This window comes from Anastrepha ludens, chromosome 4 (assembly GCF_028408465.1).
Source record: "Anastrepha ludens isolate Willacy chromosome 4, idAnaLude1.1, whole genome shotgun sequence".
Classification (NCBI taxonomy): domain Eukaryota; kingdom Metazoa; phylum Arthropoda; class Insecta; order Diptera; family Tephritidae; genus Anastrepha; species Anastrepha ludens.
The window spans coordinates 124,569,501-124,592,805 of NC_071500.1; the positions used below are offsets into that span (position 1 = coordinate 124,569,501).

Sequence of the window (23,305 nt, forward strand, 5' to 3'; positions counted from 1 at the left end):
CACCTTTAATGAATGCGCCTTGGTAACACACATTTCGACACAAAAAATTCTAAATAATTTCTTTGATACTTTTCAATAATAAATATTTGAAATATATTATATTTCTTAGCTATATTAATGCTTTTTTTTGAAAAATATTATATCTAAGGTTTTGCGTCATTTTTTAGCCTTTTTGATACGATTTTCTATGAGATTTCATAATTTGTAATGAAATCAAGGGATCTCAGCTGTGGGCATTTTTTGAAAACCAGTTGATAGTGTTTTTACTTATGGATCTGTACAAAGGCCATTTCGACATTTATGATTCCCTTTATAAGCTGAAATAGTGCATCGTTCATGAAATTGTGGAGTATTGCGACAATTGGGCTGCATATATGAAAAGAAGGACAGCCGAAGGGCAGCGAAAAGATTTTAAAATATAAATTATAAAAAATATGTGCCCTTCGGAGTTGGCTTACAACTGTGGGTCCCTCCATTTGTGGAATAACACTAAGACGGACACCACAAAGTGGAGGAGAAGCTGGATCAAATATCCGAAACGGGTGTAAGCGCCAATTTTATATATATTTATATGTAGATCAACACTCTTAACTAATATTTAATATTAAAAAATACATAAATAAAAATTGTTCCCAAAAAAAATGTGTTTATAACCTTGAAATCGAATAACTGCATGTAAATGTCATATTATTACAAATAATTAACCAGCTATACACTTAAAAAAGGCAAATAATCATTTTATATATCAGAAATTAGAGCATTTTTTCTTCGAATTTAGTAATATAATGAGTCTAAATAAAATACGATTTAAAATATATTTTAATTTTTGCCGTTGAAAACCTTTTGTTCATGTTTTTGTAGCAATTTTGCTTTAGTGGCTTGGCAGCTCTTGCAGTCATATGAGATCCACAAGACCCACACAATTGGATTTTATTCGATTAAATTTTTGCGGCTTTGTTTTGACAGCGTCTCTGAATCTATGCATTTTATTTAGCCAACGATGGCTTCAAACGGTGAGGTATTGTACCAAATGGATTCGAAACCGAAGCGCAAATCAAATATTAACCATAAGCCAGCGAAAGAAATGAAAGGAGACGATAGTGACAGCGATAGCAGCAAAATGGATACTTTTCAACAGCAGGTATACCAACAAAGTTACAGGTCACGAAAATATGCTCACCTACCATTAATTGCAGGCTTTAGAAATACGTAAACCAGGACCAGACTTTGATCCAACTGCCACACCAAAAGATGGTGATGAATACCTCATGCACATGTTTTACGAACGTAAAAAATGTCCAGTTGTGATGGTAAGAGAGCCGAAAAACTGTGAAAAGATTGGAACAGCAGCAGCGGTTGTAGAAAATCCGAAGGACGAAGAAGTTAGTACCCTAATGGCAAATACTTTTTCATTTCACTTAGTATCATAACCATGTTTTAGGAACCACAAAAATCTTTTCCATACGCCGGTATGCAGCCCACAAAAGATTGGAAAGATTATCAATTAACTGATTTTGAGGCCAAACGTGAGAAAATTGTGTTTCTACGCTTGGAGTTGCACAGACAAAAATATGATCAGTCTTTGGAGCCTCCGTTAATTAGTGACCCAGTCGCTTGGCGCAAATTCTGTCAAGAAAATTCACCAGACTTAAAAATTATATTGCGTTTCAGCCAGCGAACTTTGGAACAACTATTAGAATTCATTTGCGATTGGCTGCGGGGTGATGAAGAAACCGAAGTTGTGGAAGAAACAATAGAAGATAGAACAGATGAACCTATACCTTCAACATCAAATGCGGCCTGCAATATTAATTTAAACGAAACTTCATTAGATCTGGTTGGTGCCGACGCATGGATGGGTACTTGGCTATATGCCGCATTGGCGTGCCTACACATACCGATTGAACCCGAAGTACATAGCACCTTACGCGACATAGCACGCATTTGCATACAACTGCGGGGGCGAGTACCAGAAACAGCTGTAAAAAATGCAGTGCCTTATAACCTATTCATACTCCTAATTGCAAAGGCATTTGGGCAAATGGACTTTGCCGCATTTGTTTGACGGACGAACCTAACTTTAATATAGCAATAACATAAGCAACAGTTATATATGTACACAACAAAAAACTCAACATAGAATGCAAAATCAACATTTCAGTTTTCATGTAAGCTAAATAAAAATTCCATTTCTTCGATATGATTTTGTTCATATTCAATACCCAATAACGGGCAATGTTGTTTGGATACATTTGAATATTACGAGAACACTTTTCGGTAGGATTGGCAAATTCTGCATTGGCGCTGATGTTCGTCAGGTGTTGATATTGAGGAAACTGTACAAATTGATTGGCTACGACGGGAGGGGCTGCTCAAACGCGTAATTTGACTCAGGTTATATGAACTATTGCTGAAATTACTTTAATGGAAAAAAATGTTGAATGTTTATATTTTTTCTGAAAAATTAATTGTTTTTCTACCTTGAACCAGTTGACAGACGGCGTTCGAATTGTTTACATGCGTTTGCGTCCATTTCGAATGACTTCGTGGCATGAAAGCATGGATCAGCAGAATTTTCTTTTGTAAACCTTGAAAGAAATTTATTATAAATTTAATAATGCAATATCTTTATGTACTCTGCATTATTTAAAACAAATTTTTATAACGCACCCACTGCCACAACTTGTTTTAGTATGACAAACAGGTCTTTGGTATCGTCTGTCTTCCAAATACCTGAAGCAAGTTTCAGCGGGTGAATTAGGCTGTAGACTGTGACGATTCGGAGCACGTGTGGCTTCAAACTCTAATTTACGTAAACTTAAATTGTTCGAGCCATTTTTATTAGTATATCGATTACACTCCTCAGAACGCGGCAAACGATCCTGCACACCCACTCGTGCACTTAGTTCCATTTTAGGTGCAATAATACCCTGAAATATTTTGTGATCATTTAAAAAAAAAATTAAAATTAATTATATTTATTTTATTACCGGAAACGCTGGAGTCGCCTTCATCAACAGCTGCACATCTATATTGTGTTCACACGTCAATTTGGGAGTATCCGCATGCATTATATCGGCCAGTTTGCCCAGAAAGTAGGCCATACGCCGTCCATTCTGCCATAGCGTTATCTCCACTTGTTCAGAGGCTAAAACGCGTTCCAAGTCACTTAGCGAGCCCACAGATTTAAAGTAGCCATCCATAGTGAATTTGTCATGACACAGCAACGGAAAACGTGGCTCCATTGCACCGGTGCGAAAAAAATAGCCCAATGTTTTGATGGTGACTTCCAAATAACCATGCGTACAAAGCCAAACGCCAGGACAAGTAACCTAATGTGACAATAAATTTTAAATATTCATTTTGCATACGAACTTTTTAGCGGAGCTTTCATTTTGGGTACAGCAAATAAGCCACTTACCGCATGTAATTGAAACTCTATTTTTACAAAAAATCGTTTGCCGAACATTTTTAATATTTAATTTTAAATATAACAATTAATAAATATAAATATAGTTAAATAAATATTATTAGAGAGCGCTTGTTTTCGAAACAGCCAAAGCTACATACTACATGTAAATGCGTAGAAAAATGTTGTGTTCTCAACAACAACTTCAGCAGTTGGGGTAGCATACTTTGCTCCCCTTTGAACTTTACTTATGCACAAACATGTGTTTCATTTTTTGTTTTGCCGGCGAATTTCGATTGGAACTTGTTGGTAGTTAACTAGCGGTTGCTAACGGTGTGTGTTGATTGTAGTCTCAATAGCATTGTTGGTATATTTTGCTGATGTGAGAGTATGAATTGGGTAATAAGGTTATAATAGTAACAAACACTGCCGAAATAGTTTTAGGGATTTCGTGAGTAAAAGGGAGTGGGGAATTATAAAGAACTCTCATTGACGTGCCAGTCAAACGCAAGGATAATAGAAGTACTCAATTTGCCTTGAGTCAATCGGTAATTTAAATACTCGTAGCTATTTTTCAAACTTTATTTCTACGTTAGATGTAAGAACAAGGTAATAATCATTGAGAAACTGCTACTTAATATACTTTAATCCGGCTTATTGTTGTTGTAACAGCATAAAACATATACCACAATTTTTCAAGAAATGCTGTTGATATGTTGCTCCTTGGCATATGTATGTATGTCCGGCACTAATTAACCAAATTATAATATGAATATCTTACATTAACGACCCGTGGTTTCTTTAGCTAAAATACTAAGCGCTAAAATCGAACTAGTTTTTAGCAAAACTTCACAAAATTTTGTCTGCAAATCTCACAACACACAAAATAATAGTACCACAGTTCAGAAACTAATACCTTCTTCAGCAATTCAGTTCCTCTGCCAAAAATAAGAGCGTGCCAGTGGCCACAATTTTCTTCTGCGACTAACCGCTACATGTAAAAACTGGAAATTATCACCAGCCATCGTATATATAATAAAAAACTACAAAGCAGCTACAAAGAAGAGGTGTAGGCAATCGCACTGCGTCGAAGCCAGCCGAATTCCAAGCATAAGAAACTTTACCGCATGATAAGCTATGTAATATCGATTCAGAGTCTAGCAACAATCAACTGCTCTGCATTACAATGTGGCGAATGGTCAGCAATTTAAGGGTGGACAAAATACTGGAGCATAGAATTGTATGTGCACATTCAAAAGAGCATAACAAAGTTGTGGCGTTTATGCTGGCGATTTGAGGTCACGCGCCAAACATTCGACTAGACGCCAACCAGGTGTGCACTAAAGGATATGCGCAGCCACGCTTTATGGCAAAAGATGTGGTACACAAGAGACTCCGATGCCTAATTGCAGTTGTTAATTTAAGTATAGATTTACAGCAAAATTTCTTGAATTTTTCGTGTACAATGACCACTTTTGACATGAAATAGCACGCAGCGGCAGGCTTTTTTATTGAACCGTGATATTATTTTCACACTGAATTCATTAATTCGTACTAAATATATGTAGTTCATTCAATTTCCAGATACTCATGGAATTAATTTTACAACAAACGATGGTATTTTTCACTATTAATTAAAAGAAAAAAAATGTATTCTGTGTAATTTCTAAGCAATTGCTTATACAATTTAATTGTTTGCAGTGCTTATTCGTTAAACAGTATAACTGCATAACTGTAAAATGTAAACCGAAAATATAAACCAAAAGCGCTAGCTGCTACAAATACAGAAATTTCCTCGATGGGTAGGTTAGTGTGAAGTAATAAATATACTGACGACGCTGCTTAGTTGCAATTCGTTTAATTAAAAAATTTACTTAACTGAAATGAAAGAAGTGTTTACATTTTTTTTAACTTAGAAATTCTAAAATAAAAATACAATGCAATATTTACATGATTACAAATGAATAGCAGAATGATTATTAAATAGTCGCGCACTTGCAGCCCTAGGCCGATTTTCACGAATCTTATATAGGGTAACTGCGGATATTGTGGTATAGGCGGGTAATGTGGTATAGCAGCTTTATTCGAAAACTAAAGTCGTGGAAATAACGGGACCAAGTTAGATATTTCGGCATTCTCAGAATCTTAAGAACGCGTGATTTGATTTGTGTTTTGCAAAGCATACAATGAGTCAGTTGTAAAAAAATCGCGTGGTCGTGTGGTTGACATTTTTTTGTGCTCAGTGGAAAATTTCTGGCAAATTAAAATCCTGTGCTTTAAACTGTATTTATCCATCGGGAAGTAATAAGTGAGTTTAATACTAGTGAAGCATATAAGCAATATTTTTGTATATTTGGTCGATATTTAATTATTCAAAATTAATTTGTTCAAACTCTAATGCGGCTATTGTGGGATAGGTAAAGGCGGCTAAAGTGGTATAGTGTACCATATTACCCTCTCGATCAAAAAATTGCCGAAGAAAGGTGAAATACCAAAATGGAAAGCAGAGGATATGAAAAAAGCTATCCAAGCGGTTAGAAAAGGTGAAATGGGTATTCTCTTGGCTTCCAAGACATTTAGTGTCCCCCATACCACTCTGCAGCGCATGGCAAGAAGCGAGAAATCCATCGAGGAGCTGTTGACAACTAAACTTGGCCGGGCTCCGATTTTAACAGCGGAAATTGAAAATGACTTAGTTTAATATTTACTAGAAATGGAGTCAAGGTACTGGGGACTAACACGCGCAGACGTGCGGTCATTGTGTTATCAAATTGCCACAAAAAACAACATACCCAATAAGTTCTCCGTTATTAAAGAGTGCACTGGCAAGGATTGGCTAAAAGGCTTCTGTAACCGACACCGAAATGTTCTGAGTTTTCGAAAGCCAACTGGAACAAGCGTCGACCGTGGTTTTTCTCGAGAAAATGTTGATATATTTTTCAAATTGCTGGAAGAAGAAAACGCAAAACATAATTTTCCGCCTTCTCGTATCTGGAACGTTGACGAAACCGAAATATCAGTAGTTCCTTCGCAACAGGCACAAATAATCGCTCGGAAAGGAAAAAAACAGATTGGAACAATGACTTCAGCTGAGCGAGGATCGCTTGTTACAGTCATCACTTGCATGAGCGCAGGAGGTGGTTTCGTACCACCATTTTTCATCTTTCCACGAAAAAACCATAACCCTCTTCTAATGAAAGACGCTCCTCCTGGTTCAAACTCGGCGTGCCATTTGTCTGGATGGGTTCAGATTCCCATCTTCACGAAATGGTTCAGGCATTTTTTAAGCGTAACGAAACCATCTCCGTCTGAACCTCTGCTTCTTATATTAGATGGGCATTATAGCCACACACGCAATATAGAAGTTATTGATCTAGCTCGCGAACACAATGTGACTATAATTTCTTTGCCACCCCATTCAACACACAAACTTCAACCGTTGGATAAGGCTTTTATGGGACCTTTTAAGAAGTACTATAATGACGAAATAAGACGATTTATGCGTGAACAGGGCAGAAAAGTTACACATTTTGATATCGCAGGACTATTTACTAAGGCTTATTTGAGGGTTCAAACTGGACAAATGGCAATAAATGGTTTTAAAGCCACGGGGATTTATCCGTTTGACAAACATATTTTCACAGATGCAGATTTTATAGCTGGGAACTCATCATCATCAGGTACAATTCAGTTTTAAATATAAAAAAATCTTGCTATATTAGATATATTGTCTTCTCAGAGGATCCAGTTGAAACTATAAATTCAACGACAGAAGAAACCCCAAGCGCATCAGCCATGGAAATTGAGCCTGAAATTCGTAAGTTTCGAAATAAAATCTATGGAAATTTTAGGAACGCTATTTAATTTGTTTATAGAAGCAAGCACAAGCCGAGGACTCGGTACTCCCTGGGAAATATCTCCACCACATTACCAGAATAAGGTATACCACATTACCCGCCAATTTCTTCAAGGGCTTGTTTCCGTCTTTTGCAGTACTTTCTTAAATATTTCTGAAACTCGCGGCTCTAAGGCTTTTGAAGCTGGGTTTATTTGAACTTAATAACGGTAGCATATTATTGATAAATTTTCATTCAAATCAAATAAAATTTAACGATTTTATAGACGAAAATAAAATGGGTATACCACAATACCCGCAGTTACTCTATAAGCGAAATCTTGCCACTCAAAATACGACCAAATTCTAGGCACTTAATAGCAACCCATCTAAATGAAAATAGCGAATAATTGCTAATAAAACAGTGGTAAAAAGCATACTGTAATTTAGTGGAGCCGACTTGATGTGAGTCGAATAATGTTAACTTAGCTAACTGCAATTAAAAAACAAACAAAAAAACGATGCTAACTAAAATACGAGTGGCCGATGTTGTCAAAGCCACCGAATTATAGTTTCATTATATCCCATTCTTCGTCTAAGTAATAGCGTATGGGCGTATCATGTAAACGCTCGCCAAACACTTCATGCAGTACGTCCAGCACACGTTCTTGAATAAACTCCACTTGTTCTTTGGGACAGTAATCATCCTCGGCCGAGCAAGCCATTGTAATTAGCACCGGTGGCACAGGCAAATTTTGTATAACATTCTTAAATTTTGCGAAATATTGTTCTAACTCTGGCGGTGTACTGACATGATGTGGCAGACCATTGTGGTCTGTAGTGCTTCCCGCATCATAGATGAGCAACCAATCGATCTCATTGTCTGGGTAGTATTGGTGCATTGATATCATGAGATTTTGAATGCGTGTTAAAGTCTCTTGCGTAATTATACTGGGCTCATCTGGTGGTGGAAGACCATCCAATGATCTTACGTTCTCCAAATGCTCAAATATGTCTTTAAGCATTTCCAGCTGCAATTGGCGACGCTCGTTAGTCACGTCCAAATCTTTAGAATCTGATTCAAAGTAGAAAATATGGTTGAGTTGTTCGTAACAATTTGCTTCTCTATAGACATCTATAAATGGATTAGAGGTGCTAAAGAAATCCAAATCAATGTCCAAAACAAAATTTGGTGCATCTGTGGCTTTTATAAATTGCGCTGTATCAATTGGCGTGTCTTCAGTAGCAGTGTCTACGTTAATAACTTGTAGTTCCATGTCACGAGCATTTTCTAATTCTTTCTTATCACAATAGTTACCCTCGGATACAAAGTAATCGAGTTGTAAATCCACTTTTATTCTTTGTAATTTTTGTCCAATTTTGAAGTTGTATTTACCTACAGGCATTTGTTGACACCAAGAGTTCTTCAGCCACACAATACGATTAAAGTGACCTGAAAGAATTGGAAAGTTTATATCTGTCACCCTATATTATAAATTAAAGTCATTGATACCTGCATAACAAGTTGGCATTAACCAATTTTCAATGCTAAGATCGTTTAACATAGTTTCCTTATCGAAGGAAGCACTGGCGGGAATATGGCGCGATATGACCATGTCAGGATGTGAATCGAAATGTATTATGATATTATTTGACATTGGCAAGTGACGCGTAGCCAAGCAGCGGTATATAAATTCCAACACATCATTGTGATAATCGACTATAAAAATGGGAATACGTCGGAACTTTCGCGGGAAAGGACTCGTTGGAGTTGTCTCATTCAACAAAAAATTGTTAGCTTGCAAATTATGTCGATTCCCTTCTGAAATGGAACCGGCCACTGACGTCGTGGAAACATTTTCTAAGGTATTTTCATCCTCTTCTTCAGTATCTTTTCGCTTTGTACCTTCTAATTGCTCTCTTAGACGCTTTGTTGGTGGTGGTTCCTCCGTATCCGCGACCGCGTTATTCATAAACGACATTTTAATACAAGCCTCGTTCTTCACCGCGCTTGCAACTACTTTACTTATCACTTTTCTCGTTGGCTCATTAACACTAGTCCCCGCCACTTTTCCTGACGAAACTTCAGCCAAACCATAACCAGGTACTACTGTTTCTGCTGTGATTTCCCCTATTGTGGAGGAGGCACTTTGTTCAGCGGCATTTCCTTCCATTTCTTTTACTAATTTTCTAATTATTTGCTTCGCAAAAATTCTTTTTTTGCTTTCCTTTTCACAAACTTGCCTCAAGAGTGCTTTGAACTCAACTTTCTCTGCTTATTTCTTTTTGAATACGAAAAGTAGGAAGGTGTTGACTATTGAAAAACAATGAATGTATCTGCTTCTTCTTTGTATTCCAAGAGACTCATTCACAATTTTAAGAGGAGTTGCATATTTTAATGAGCTCATAAATCGACATTTTTTTGCACAAGAAATCTTAAATTAATTTAATTTATTTCAATTAAAGGTAGGTGCATTTAACTTCAGTTACATATTTTATTACTTTGGTCGATGATGCTAAAATTGCAAACCTCTTGTTGCTACCTGTTTAATGTGCCTTGGTTCTTGGATTCTTTGCAGTTCTTCAGTGCGTATTTAACTAAGTACAGTTTCTGAGCCAATTTTTTCCCTGTGACATGAAAAGAATTTTCAAGTCACAAACACTAATCTTCTGAATTTCCTCAACTACAAACCATATTATGAGTTTCAACACTTTGTGAAAGGTTTTCCAATTTTTCAAATCGCTTTGGGTAAAAATCTACAACAAGAGTAGCACATCCTTCTAATGGCACATAAGTAAATAAAACTTGAATGATATATATCAGTGCCATAAGTATGTGGCAACACTGTCATTAGCTGTAGCAACTCTGTCATTTAACCGCAGGGCGTCGCCACGAGAGCTTTAAAGAAATTTTCTCTGGCCGGCGTTGATATAACAAACGGTTTTTATAAGCCGCTAATCTAACGCAATAAATGCAAAAAAACCGTGAAGTGTTATATTTGGGGAAATCATTTTGATTTATATATACGCTAACGTTTTCAGCTATTGTTCTTTAAACTCAAAAATTGTAGAACTGAGAAAGTTGCCTAAAAGCAGGCGGATAGATATCTCGGCAACTTAAATTCAATCTCGTTTTTTGAACTTACCGTTAAATTATTATTTAATAGCTGCAGCGCTGCAGACTAAAATAAAGGAAACTATCGCAATGAGTACATGAACATTTTTCGTTTTTGCCTTTTCAATAATAAAAACAAATACACAAAACAAACAAAAGGAAAAACTTTACTCTTCTTTGAAGAGGAGTCAGTTCTTTCGAAACTAAAATGCCCTCAAGCAGATGTTCTCGGCCAATTTGAAGGAATCAGATGATTTGCTATTGCTTGCAACAGAATTCGTTGGAGTTGTTTTGGCCATGTACGAAAAAAAGTCAGTTATGCTACTTTGTTATCCTGAGATGGATATGCATTATGATAATAAAACCAATATATATATAGTATATATATATGTATGTACATATGGGTACATATGGAGCGGTTGAGTATCCAGGGCCGCTCTCTCGGCAATGTGGGCAGCTCTGACTAAGCTCCAGCGCATAGCATGGGGTAATGCGAACCTGCCCTACAAATGCGATAGCGGTGATGCTCCAGCTAATACCACTTCATATAGTTATTCAGCAACCAGCCAAGCATACCCTGTTGAATATTTGTAGAGAAGGTTTCGGTAAAGGAAACGTGATGTCAACCAAGAACATGGAATCTCTGAGTCTGCAGCTCCCACTTGTCCAGCTACCCAAAGAAGATATCACCAAAGTCATAAAATTTGAAAAAAAGTTCAGATTTAAACTGGACGATAAAATAAACTGGAGTACAATAGCACTTGAAAGCAAACTCCAAGAGTGCACCCTGCACAGATTGTACACCAGAAGGCATAGGCGTTGTTTAAATGGACCCAGAACATAGCGTTCTGTGCCGTAGGGTAGTATTCCAAGCATCTTACAAGGGGAGGTATATGCCATCTGTCGTATGTGCAGAAATCAACTTAGACAGGAATCTCCAGAATAAACGAATAGTCATTCTGAGCGACAGTAAGACAACAGCAAACATTACGTCATAGATAGATGGAAAAAAATCAACTTATGATAAATGGTTTGGCGTGCTCAACCTTCTCTGCTGAAAAGTACTTGGCTTACTTAGGTGTTTCTAACTGCCATCAGCTAACCAGGAAGAAAGTACGTGGGTTTCGCGGACATTTTCAGATTTAAATGTATAGATTCCTCAGCATTTTAACTCTTACGAGCATATCAACCATCCAGTCAAAGGCAATGAGCGAAGCACATTCCCTTCATACCATAATTCATAACACATTTGATGTTTGCTCTTCAACAAAGGCCCGCTTACAACCGCATTTTATGTGCAGACGCTGCAGACTCTAGTTGGCCCTTAATCCGGAGTGGCACCTAAGGGGTTTCTTATAATCATTTCTGGCTCCTTCCATAAAATAACAGCCAACAACTTACTTTTCCGCCAATATTAGTTGAGGTAAAATAACGGCCTCCTGTTCTCTGCTCAGTAAAGTTGGTGTCAACGAAATACTTGTAGCAAAATTCAGTTGAATTAAATTGTAGCCTCCTACGCTGCCTACCCCAATAGAACCACGTCATCTTATTTGAATCGTAATGTGATTTGCATGCTTAACACCCGCGCTTGATAACACAAAACGTTTTGACAACGGTGACCAAGTGTGTGTGCAGGCATATGAACGTGAACACGTTGGCACATAGTTGATGCAGATGGGAGGCATCCGCCAAACACTCGCAGTGGATACTTACTCAACGCATTTTTTGGAAATTTCAGAGGTAGTGACGTCAATAACGGTAGTTATAATACATTAAGCTGATTACAAAACGTATTAAAAGACGTAGTAGGAAACGCGTGTATGTTTATATGTATGTATATATATTCATAATATGGAAATAAGTGACGTTGCCTGAGTGCTTATGCCGCCCCTCTGAGTGCTGCTCATAATCCAATTTTATTGTGACGTAGCACGCTTTTGGCAAGATTATTTATAAATGCGCGTATAATTGCGCATCTCATTACATCTCTGCAGGGACTTAAATGGTTCGCTTGTACCAAGGCGCATTTATTAAAGGTGATGGCATGAGACCAACAACAATGTTTTGTACGTTTGATTGTCACAGCAAGGTATTGGCGAAGTAGAAAACAAAAACTGAATCCGCCTTGTTTTATCCTGTACTGACAGCCACATGGGCACGGCGAAAGAGAAAAAAAAAAACAAATCAGCTGATTTCCCAACACCACCTTTAAGGGGTTATACACAGTTAGAATTTTCAAAAAATCGATTTATTTATTTTATTTCATTAACGTACATATTCTTAAATACACAGAAAATTTAATATCGTTCCGGGGAATATTTTCGATGTTACACGCAAATTTGAAAAGGCGTTTCAGACTAAGAATCAGTGCTTTTCAAACTTTAAACTCGATTTTCTCAAAATGGTGTTTTCAAAGTTGGTGACCAACATTACTCGAAAACGGCTAAGCCGATTAGTCTCAAATTTTAACACGAGCTTCTTAAATATATATTTTTAGTAATTAATCGAATATTTTTTCTCACCGTTAAATATTTTCTTTTTTTATGAACAATTTAAGGCCAAAATTTTGGTAAAAAATCGATTTTTTTTTTGAGAAACCGCCATTTTATCAAAAAAATTTATTTTGCTTATTCCTTCGATTAATTGCCAGATTTAACATTACTTTGACGAAATCTGTTTGGTTTTTTAATTTCAGAGGATCCAGTTCAGAGATATAGTGGTCACCGCAAAACGTGTTTTCTGAGAGGAGCTCCCGGAGATCAGCTGAAGCTCCTTTCCAAATAAATATTTAAACTAATACTAAGTCTTAAAATACAGTTAAAAGATAACATAATATGTGTACGAATGTCTAGGTCAATAAATTTAAAAGTTTTCTCAGAAAAAGTTCTGGAAAATTCGCTTTTTCGGCCTTCCAATCGGATATAAACCCTTAATAGATTCGCCTTGGCTTATACTGAATTCAAAGCCATTATTAACCCTTATATTTTACTAATAAATACCTGGTGAATTTTACGTGGAAATGTTAGACGATAAAAAAGGTTATTTGTGAGAAAGAAATTTGTAATCTTTGCAATAATCAATGTAGGAGCATTGAGCAGACAAAAAATTATTTGTTTTTATTTATATTTTCCGAAATTATTACACCGTGTGAAAAAATCAACTTGATTTTGTTATCCAGGAAAAATTTGATATGAACGTGTATCTATAGTCTAGATTTTATGTAGTAATGCTAAGTTTCTCATTTTCTAATCAATTTAATTTTATAAAAGATTCAATTTTGCAAAAAAATATTTTAAATATCATACTTATATTAAAATATATTGAAGTTCTGCAGGTCTCACGAGGCTCTTCGTCCCCGATGGGTGGTGGCTGGACTGCGATGACGGTATTTGGCGGTCGAGAGCTAAGGAAGGTGGTAGGAGACTCCCGATCAATGCCCCTTAATATCTGTCTGTAAACTATCCGATCCAGTAGTTGTCGTCGTGTTAGGTCCTGGATCTCGTCAGTATAGTCGAAGAGATGTCTTCTGACTCGTCTAGTATGGGGATCAGCCCCCAGCAAGTGCCTGTAGCGGTCGTTTCTGCGGTAGCAACCTAACATATCAGAAATTGCTTTCTGAGTACGTTACTGTACTACTTAACCGGGTGGGTGGTATTGTAGGGGCCGTCCCGATGTCAGTATTCTGACTGGTCTGAAGCTTTGACCACTGTGAATCACTAGTGACAGGCAATCAGACGGGCGCAGCGTAATTTAGTATGTTTTAAATGACGCCAGCAACTTCTCTTTGCCTTTGCTCCAAGTGCTGCCTGCTAGCAATTTGATTACTTTGGTGCGATTTTTCAAGAGGCCTTAGTGGAAATTGCGGATGTATGTGCCTCAAAATTTTAGGGTTGCTTACGGTCGGTATTGGTGTGTCGTCGACTTTTATCTTTAACTGACGATCATTCAATAAAATTTCTATTAATTGCAATAACCTTTTCGATCGAGGCCGGAAGCGATTGCATGCCCTAATCAAATGCTCCTTATTCATATTGACCATAAAAGTATTCATTTCAGCCTTCAGAGAGGAAATGGTGTTATGAGGATGCTTATTGGTTTGATGTCAACTAAGGCCTATACATAGTAGTCCAGGGGATTAAGGTCTGAAGAGTTTGACGGTCATAAGTTCGGTGTTATGTGGTAATGGAAATTTTCAACCATCCAATCTTGTGCCGCCATCGCTTTGTGTGTGAAGGAGCAGAGTCTTGCTGAAAGATGTATCGGCTGTCACCGCGTACAGCTATCACAATTCAGGGTTTCACTACTGTCTCAGGAACCATGATATATGCGGCAGAATTCACTCGAAATCCTTCGAAGAAAGAAATTTGGCGGCATGTCCTTTGTTGCTCACAACACCTAAAACCATAACAGTAGCAGGAAACTTCGTGCGCATGAAAACAGGAATCTCTGTAGGATTGGAACATAGTCATCTGTCATTCTGGCCATTTCTGGTCTTTTAGTCTTTTGATCTTTGTCAACATTTTTTCTCGTCGGATAAAAACCATAACATCCCAAGCGCTTTAGGATGTTTAATTCTGTTTAGAATTCGTTTTGATCAGATAACTCGCTTTTCTCTTGGTTGCTCCGACATAAGAGAAAAAAGGTCTATCTTCTGCGCTTAACGTAAGATTTATACCGGAGATGTTCATGGACAACTCGACATATAAGACCCTCAGAAACATTAACTCCTTCGCAAAGGCGCTCATTGATTTTGAAGAGTTTTCGCATATGATCGCTTACTCTTGTTAAATAAATTATGTAGGTCGAACAGTATCAGAACGTTTCTCGTGTTTTTACTTTTTGCTATCAGATTCTGCATCGCTGCCTGATGCTGCCAACTCACGGCGAACCTTATAAACGAATTAACGAGCACACTTAAGAAAATTAGAGGTTTCTGAATCGGTGTGATTTGCATATAAAGCGACGATAACTGCAAGTCAATTCATTTCTTGAACTAAGCTGAGCCCTCTTATCTAAAAAAGTGTAAAAGGAAAATGTCTCCTAGCGTATGCACCCTTTATTAAAATTTGTTTTCCTTGTTCACTCCTCTCGACAGCATAGGGCCTCGACAAGACTCTTTCATCGTACACGGTTCTGTGCTGTTGTTTTTGCACAGTCCCATGAGATGTCGGCATCTGTTAGTTCGCGCAGCATCGACCTTCTCCAAGTGCTTTTTGATCGACCGGGACCTCGGGTTCCTTGCCGTTTCCAGTCCAGTGCCATTCTGTGATGCTATCTGGTGGTTTTCTCAATGTGTGACCTTTCCATCACCACTTTCTGCGTTTGATTTGCCTAAGGATGGGTTCCTCATTCGTTAATATTCACAGTGCGTCGTTACTGATGGTGTTTGGCCAGATGATGCGGAGGCATTTGTTGATGAAGGATTGTAGCCTCTATGTGCTGGTGTTAGAGACCAGCCATGTTTCGCTTCTGTACAACAATACGGACTTCATGCATGAGATGAATATTTGTTGTTTAGTGCGCCTTGAGATTTTCGAACTCCCCCATACTGTATGCATTCGGCCGAATGCTGCCCTTGCTTTGTTTATCCTGCAGTTGACATCTTCATCTGCTCCACCATCTGCCGTGATGATGCAGCCGAGGTAGCAGAAGCTTTCGACGAATTCCACCGGGCATCCATCAACCAATATCTGCCTTGCGTTATTGTGGTTAACTCTCATAGCCTTGGTCGTGGCGATGTATAAAAAATCATATATTGAAATTTATAGCGTTTTTTTTTTCTCGAAATCAGGGCTTTCAACTTAGGCGCTTATTGCTTGAACCACAAGCTATATTAAAAATATTTGGCGAACCGTTTATAGCTGCCTAATTATTTTCGCGTTTTTTACGTGTAATTAATTTTAATTTGTCTATAGAATATTCTTATTATCGAAGCGTGCGAATACATGTAGATATGTTAGTTTACAAAGTGATTTGGAGGCATCTATTGTTAATATTAACTGTGCAGCTCGGATTTGGGCTGCGTACAAATCGTTCAATATCTATGATTAAATTTACAAATCTCAAATGTACGACGCTTGATAAGCCTTTTGTAGATTTTCGTTATTGCAAACTCAAGGCACTGGCTCGAAATAATGTTTCGCTCTCTTTGCGCGCTGATCTATTTCAAGTGCCGCTGACTAATGTGACTGTAAGTTGAAACAAAATTGTATTTTATTGTAGATGGATTTGAATTCCGTCTTGTACTGCAAAAATCGCTGGCTTTTTTAATCTTTTTTGAATGGCATTTAATGTTTGCCTTCAAAGGCGAAATCAAATCTGAAAGAAGATTAATTTTTTGTCTCTTCAACAGGTGCATATGGAATTTTTTAAGAAGTATAGCGGTTTTCGACCCTTCTTTTTAAATATAACAACGAACTTTTGTGATTTTCTTCGTCACAAGAAACGCATAAAAATGTTGGATTTCTTGTTTGAGTTGCTAGAATCATATTCAAATATTATTCACAGCTGTCCTTTCGCTGTAAGTTTATGTTCAACCTGTTAAATCGCGTACCATTCTTACTTAATTGGGTATTATTGATTATTTCAGCATGACCTTATCGTGGACCAGATGATTTTGTCACCGAAGCATTTTCATTTGCTGCCACTGCCTGCGGGAGAATATCTCCTAAAGATTTTCGTTGCTGCTTACAACGATTGGAAAGCGATTGTGAGCCTGTACGTTCTAGTTTCGGAATAAATTGGCTTAAAAATTAAATGTAAAATAAGAAGTTAAATTAGCTGATATGTGGAAGAAATCAGTTTGGACGAGACCTCTCTTTATATCCACAGCACACATTTTAACTTCAAATAAATATGATTTATGTATGTAGTTCATATCAAGCAAAATTTTTTAAATCATTCAGAAAAAAAACTAGCAAAAAAAGGTAGTATTTAATTATTTTAATATTATATTTTATTCAATTCAAAGTAAAAAATGTGTGAAAATAATACAAAATTAAGAATCAATTTACTTTTGCTCGATATGGCCACCTTTCGTCTTGACTATGGCCTTGATATGGCCCAGAAACGAATCGCAAGCTGCCAGAATGTGACTTGCAGGTATTTTGGCCCACTCGCGGACAATGGTTTTTTTCAGCTCCTCCAGACTGGTGAATCTTTTAGTTCGGACGTCGCTCTCCAAAATTGCCCAAAGAGAATAATCCATCGGATTCGCGAATGATGAATTTGAGAGCCATTGTGTGAACGTGATGAAGTTCGGAACGTTGTTTTTTAGCCATATTTGGTTCACTCGAGCTTTGTGAGACGGTGCCGAGTCCTGTTGAATCGTCCATGGTCTGCCAAAAAAATCTTTGTCTTCCCACGGCTTCAAAGCAACCTCCAGAATACTTTGCCGATAATATTGACGCCAGGCTCGATGAAAACGTTTGGAGAGCGTCCAACTGCGGTTACAGCGGCTCAAACCATTACCTGTTGCGGGTGCTGCCTCCTGGTGGCCAATCCATGACTCAAATTCTCGTATGAACGGTCGGTCAAATAAACCCGTGCATCAGCTGAAGTTGGTTACACTTCGAGTGCCGGACCCTTTAGTTTGATATGATTTTTATACAAAATGAGTACGAGTTTTTGATAAGCTTGCAATTATTAGAGTCTCCTAAGTAAATTTTAAACCGGTGTCTATCTGTAATTATAGAAATTTGGCATTTCTGGCAATCTTCCACATTATATGAAAGGGTGGCGTGGTTATTAAAATGAAGGGTCTTTCAAAAGACGCTTTTAGATGTTATTTTAAAATAAAACTTGTAAAAATTTAGATTCTTTCAGGTTTCACTTTTTTTCAAAATACGGCTCTTAACAATTATTTTTGATTTTAAATATCAACGATAAGCACGTCTATAAGTAAAACCCATTAAACAGTCGACAGCAGCAATATTCTCAACTATACGTCCAGGTTTTCGTCAGCCAGTCCTGAACCAGTTTCTGGAAACTTGAAATTTTTTCACCAGCCTTGAGTTGTTGAGTCATTCAGCTGATTATTTTTACGAAAAAAATTGCGAATTTGCGATTTGTTGTTCTTACCCCCTGGACAGAATTGCAGCGGTTAGCGGGTAACGAATTTCTTGCCGTCGGTTATTTTTACGGCGGCAAAATAATTAGATTCATTTCTCCGACGGATTGAAGATACAGGGTTGCTTTTCTGATTACCCGCGAAATGATCAATAATTTAGAAAGAATTTGTTTTTTTGTAACAATAAGCTTCAACTAGTTGCTTAACAAATACTATAGTAAACGAAAAGATTTCATTACAAAATTGATTTTGGTGTAACCACAAAATGTGAGCTGAAAAACGGCCTCAAGGTGCGTCCTGGAGTAAAGAAAATATTTAAAAAGTAAGAATAATTTACTTTTTTTTTTAATAAACCGATTTACTTTATTCTAGATAGAATATATATAAATATATATAAAATTGGCGCGTACACCCTTTTTGGTTGTTTGGCCGAGCTCCTCCTCCTATTTGTGGTGTGCGTCTTGATGTTTTTCCACAAATGGAGGGACCTACAGTTTCAAGCCGACTCCGAACGGCAGATATATTTTATGAGGAGCTTTTTCATGGCAGAAATACACTCGGAGGTTTGACATTGCCTGCCGAGGGGCGACCGCTATTAGAAAAAAAACTTTTTCTTATTTTTGGTGTTTCACCGAGATTCGAACCGACGTTGTCTCTCTGAACTCTGAATGGTAGTCACGCACCAACCCATTCGGCCACGGCGGCCGCCTAGATAGAATATGACTGATAAATCGGCAACGGGCGTGACCTAAAAACTTTTCGTTGGCTGGGAAGCTCCTCAGCATGAAGTATCTTTTGTTCTTCTAGCCTCCAAAAAATATTCTCCTTCATTGGCAAATACATTCTTCTCGAAAAAATAAAAAAGTTAAATATTCAAATATATTTCTTTGTTGTGCTACAAGTTAGGGGGCCCCCAGTTTTATGCCACTTCAAACTGGCAGTTGTTGTTTTGAGAAGCTTTTTCATGACAAAAATGTACATTTAATTCACTTTTTACACGAATTGTTTTCTTTTAAGACGATTTTCAATATTTTATGAATTGCACTTAAATCTTACAGAGCGAATACATAACGTTTAAATAAGTTTCAGGAAAAGTCTCTGAGACTCGGTAGATTTTGCTCTCGCCGTTTAAGGCGCCGAAAAAAAGCGAAGGCCAGAATTTTTTCTGGGAAAATTTTTAAATTTATTGATCTAAAAATTTGTACACATATTATGCCATCATTTAACTGTATTTTAAGACTTAGAATTAGTAAAAATATTTATTTGGAAAGGAGCTACAGCTGATCTCCGGGAGCTCCTCTCAAAAACGACGTTTTACGGTGACCACTATATCTCTGAACTGGATCCTCTGAAATTAATAAGCCAAACAGATTTCGCTAAAGCAATATTAAATCTAGCAATTAAGGCGGCAGATACCAGCAAACGGCCATATTTTCCCTGATTTTCATTAAAATTATTTAAAATGAAGAAGTCAATATATTTTTTTCAAAATTGGCATACAGTTTATTTATACATTAAAATAATTATATAAAAATTGTTTATGTGATAACGTCTTATAGTTCGATGTAGCCGGCTGCACACACCAAAAAATGAGGCGTTACCTTGCTTGAACTGCAAGCGAGAGCGCGGAACGAATCACAAAGAGGCACAATCGGCCCCCGCGTTCGACAACGTTCGACATCTGGCTCTCTCCTACTTGAGTGAGCATATATATGTATGTATATGCGCATATGTATATAAATTCACATATTTGTATTTGCATATGCCTTCTTCCTGTGTGCATGGTAATGAACCATTTCTCTGTTGAGAATAGGGCGATGATAGGAAAAGTAGCAAATAAAAGGGAGTGTTTCGAGTGTAATGTGTCTTGAGCAAGTCAAATCGATGATGGTGCCTCTTAGTGTTGTTGACTTATAAACGTCTGATGCACAATCGAAATTGAACATATATTTCATGAATCTGATAAATGTTTCGTAATTCTTCACGTTTGTGTAAATGTAACTTGATCAATTCCATTGCGATTCCATTTACCTCCTTCTCTATATCCATACAAAATATCTTTCAAACAAATAAAATTCAAATTTTCTTTTGAAAAATGCAACCATTCCATCAGTATCTTCTTATGACGTTGTCACGTTAAACTATCGTCAGTAAACCGACTTTACAGACAACCTCTTTTTTTATTTTAATCATTTAAAATGGCGGATGTACCCTCAATTCTTCCAGGAAGGTCGCAGCGGAGTTTCTCAATCGGCGTACATTGTAACATCGGTGTCAGTGACCTGAATACAAAAAACCAAAAGTGTTTTTGTTTATTAATGCCATAATTTCTATATGAATTAAACAAAAATGGGAAAAAAATTCGCGGAATAAAATGCCTAAAAAAAAGTGAATTTTGGGGCGAATTTTCATACTATTTAGGCTTCGAAAAAATTATTTTTTCGAAAAATTGTAAATTCACATAGAAAGTAATATCATAAAAAAGATGTGTGCAAAATTTCAGGGAGATCGGTCAATAACTGTTCGAGTTGTCGTGGACGCTTATTCGAAAAATATACAATACATAGTTTTGAGAAAAACGCGTCTAAAGTCGGCAAAGTAACTATATCTCTCCCAGCGCTCGAACGTAAAGAATAGAGTCGTCACGGTTGACGATCTATAATATAAGAAATATTAAATTTCGTTCTAAAATTTTTTTGATATAATCTTAAAGGATTATATTAACATTTTATGAAAAAAAAAATTTTTTTTTCGAAATTTTACAGGTATCTGTAACCCCTTAACCGAAAGAATGAGCAAAATAAATTTTTTTTGAAGCACTGAAGGCCCTAGTAGCCAGTGTGCTAGTTAAGTTAGGGTTATATTGTAGACGTCTCCTATAAATAATAATAATATTAAAATTTTTTGACCAAATAGCGGTTTCTAAAACAAAAATTATCGGTGAGAAAAAATCTTCGATTAATTATTAAAAAATATATTTAAGGAGCTCGTGTTAAAATTTGAGACTAATCGGCTTAGTCGTTTTCGAGTAATGTTGGTCACCGACTTTGAAAACACCATTTTGAACGCGTTTAAAGTTTGAAAAGTACTTTGAAAGCACTCTGAAACGTCTTTTCAAATTTGCGTGTAACTTCGAAAATATTCACCAGAACGATATTAAATTTTTTGTGTGTTTTCTTAAATATATGTACATTAATAAACGTCGTGCGGCCGCCGTAGCCGAATGGGTTGGTGCGTGATTACCATTCGGAATTCACAGAGAGACGTCGGTTCGAATCTCGGTGAAAGCAAAATTAATAAAAACATTTTTCTAATAGCGGTCGCCCCTCGGCAGGCAATGGCAAACCTCCGAGTGTATTTCTGCCATGAAAAAGCTCCTCATAAAAATATCTGCCGTTCGGAATCGGCTTGAAACTGTAGGTCCCTCCATTTGTGGAACAACATCTACACGCACACCACAAATAGGAGGAGGAGCTCGGCCAAACACCTAACAGAAGTGTACGCGCCAATTATTTATTTTTTTTAATAAACGTCATTAAAAAATCGATTTTTTTTAATTCTAGCTGTACATAACCCCTTTAGAATTAATTTCTTATAATAAATTTAATAAAGTAAAATGTGTAAGCACGAAACAAATTCTTAAGGGAACTCTAAAAAGAACTTAATATAGTTTTCACCTAATTCTCTATTTATACGCATTTTTTTACACGAATTTTTTTGAACGTATCTATCATTGCTTAAATAGCAAGCAGCTGCCTCTACCCAGCTGATCCTCTTCCTTGCCAATTCTCGACATTAAACACTTTTTCAGTTAGAATTTGCAAGTACCACTAAAACTGAAAAGTGACATTTCATCTCTCAATCGCTCATCATCTCTCTCACCTATCTAAATTACCCCTTTTTTGCAAGTTTTTAGGTGCGCGAGCACACCATATCCTTGTATTTTGTTAATTTCTTTTTTCGTTTTTTGAGAATTAATAAAAACTTTCAGCTTATGGAACAGGTATAGTATTGGGAATAGTCTAAGCAGTGCTTCTTATTTACTCTTTATTTTACTTTCGCACACAATTGCTTCCCTTTACTTACTTTTTTGTCACATTTTTCTCAGGTGGCCACATTGTGCTGCAACACGTCTGCTTTTGGCTTTGTCACGCAGTTGATGTCGCTGTTTGCATTCGAATTCCGCTCAATTATCAACGTGAGGCGTCGTTAATTGACTTGTGCACTATTAGTTAACTTATATGACTCTTTATTAGAAGGCAGAGATGTTCAATGCTGCATGCAGACAGCGAAATGCAGCCGATAAATAATAGAAACGAAAATTCTCCATGCGCCGACTTGAATACTAATTGAATATTAAACAAAATTAGTTACATTTTCTTACGCCCACACTTTCACGCCGACTAATATGCACTTTAGCGAATTCTAATAGTTTCATGGAATCCAGCACAAATACTTCCGGTTGACTTCCTGTTTGGTTGGGCTTCTTCCTTCTATGAAAACTATTTGCTGTTACTTACCGGGAATAATAAACCTACTTACTACATAAAGGCAGAAATTAATCATGGGGTTTCAATCATAAATGGCGCTCTGCTGAAGTAATTTTATGACTAAATGCTTGAGTTTATATGTATTTATTTACATATATACATTCTACCCTATTCTACAAGTGCTCACTATGTTGTTTGGTTATATATACACATACATACGAACATACATATAAATAAAATTAAGAAGTTTGTCTCTTATTGTGAAATAAGCTGGTTTTTTAGCACGCATATGACTAAAAGCCAAACAGACCAACATCTTTGTCGATCTGTCTCTGGGTTTCTTCGGGTTAAATTTTAAAATGGAAGAACGAAGTTCGTTACGAGGTTA

At 36.8% G+C, this 23,305-nt stretch overlaps 5 protein-coding genes across 7 annotated transcripts; 3 read left to right on the top strand and 2 right to left on the bottom strand.

The window, feature by feature from the left end:
* Positions 1–929: 929 nt before the first annotated feature.
* On the top strand, positions 930–2,198 carry LOC128861037 (protein Gemin2). Its single transcript, XM_054098913.1, has 3 exons — positions 930–1,141; positions 1,197–1,382; positions 1,442–2,198. The coding sequence occupies exons 1-3, from the start codon at positions 1,001–1,003 to the stop codon at positions 2,063–2,065; spliced, it is 951 nt and encodes a 316-aa protein (XP_053954888.1). The 5' UTR covers positions 930–1,000; the 3' UTR covers positions 2,066–2,198.
* On the bottom strand, positions 2,190–3,864 carry LOC128861038 (uncharacterized). Of its 3 annotated transcripts, none has more exons than XM_054098916.1 (5): positions 3,571–3,864; positions 2,991–3,332; positions 2,734–2,930; positions 2,481–2,588; positions 2,190–2,419 (listed from the first exon to the last, which is right to left on the bottom strand). In XM_054098916.1, the coding sequence occupies exons 1-5, from the start codon at positions 3,631–3,633 to the stop codon at positions 2,260–2,262; spliced, it is 870 nt and encodes a 289-aa protein (XP_053954891.1). In that variant the 5' UTR covers positions 3,634–3,864; the 3' UTR covers positions 2,190–2,259. The 3 variants fall into 3 exon arrangements, with proteins under 3 accessions (XP_053954891.1, XP_053954889.1, XP_053954890.1); XM_054098914.1 differs by having other exon boundaries at positions 2,671–2,930; XM_054098915.1 differs by lacking the exon at positions 3,571–3,864 and adding an exon at positions 3,422–3,564 and having other exon boundaries at positions 2,671–2,930.
* A 1,424-nt stretch (positions 3,865–5,288) lies between these two features.
* Positions 5,289–9,580, bottom strand: LOC128861036 (UPF0489 protein C5orf22 homolog). The gene is made up of 2 exons (XM_054098912.1): positions 8,758–9,580; positions 5,289–8,697 (listed from the first exon to the last, which is right to left on the bottom strand). The coding sequence occupies exons 1-2, from the start codon at positions 9,416–9,418 to the stop codon at positions 7,811–7,813; spliced, it is 1,548 nt and encodes a 515-aa protein (XP_053954887.1). The 5' UTR covers positions 9,419–9,580; the 3' UTR covers positions 5,289–7,810.
* On the top strand, positions 6,123–7,273 carry LOC128861995 (uncharacterized). The gene is made up of 2 exons (XM_054100367.1): positions 6,123–7,089; positions 7,149–7,273. Exons 1-2 carry the CDS (start codon positions 6,123–6,125, stop codon positions 7,271–7,273), a joined length of 1,092 nt encoding a protein of 363 aa, XP_053956342.1.
* A 6,766-nt stretch (positions 9,581–16,346) lies between the features above and the next one.
* Positions 16,347–17,193, top strand: LOC128861039 (uncharacterized). The gene is made up of 3 exons (XM_054098917.1): positions 16,347–16,549; positions 16,712–16,879; positions 16,949–17,193. The coding sequence occupies exons 1-3, from the start codon at positions 16,403–16,405 to the stop codon at positions 17,096–17,098; spliced, it is 465 nt and encodes a 154-aa protein (XP_053954892.1). The 5' UTR covers positions 16,347–16,402; the 3' UTR covers positions 17,099–17,193.
* Positions 17,194–23,305: the final 6,112 nt, after the last annotated feature.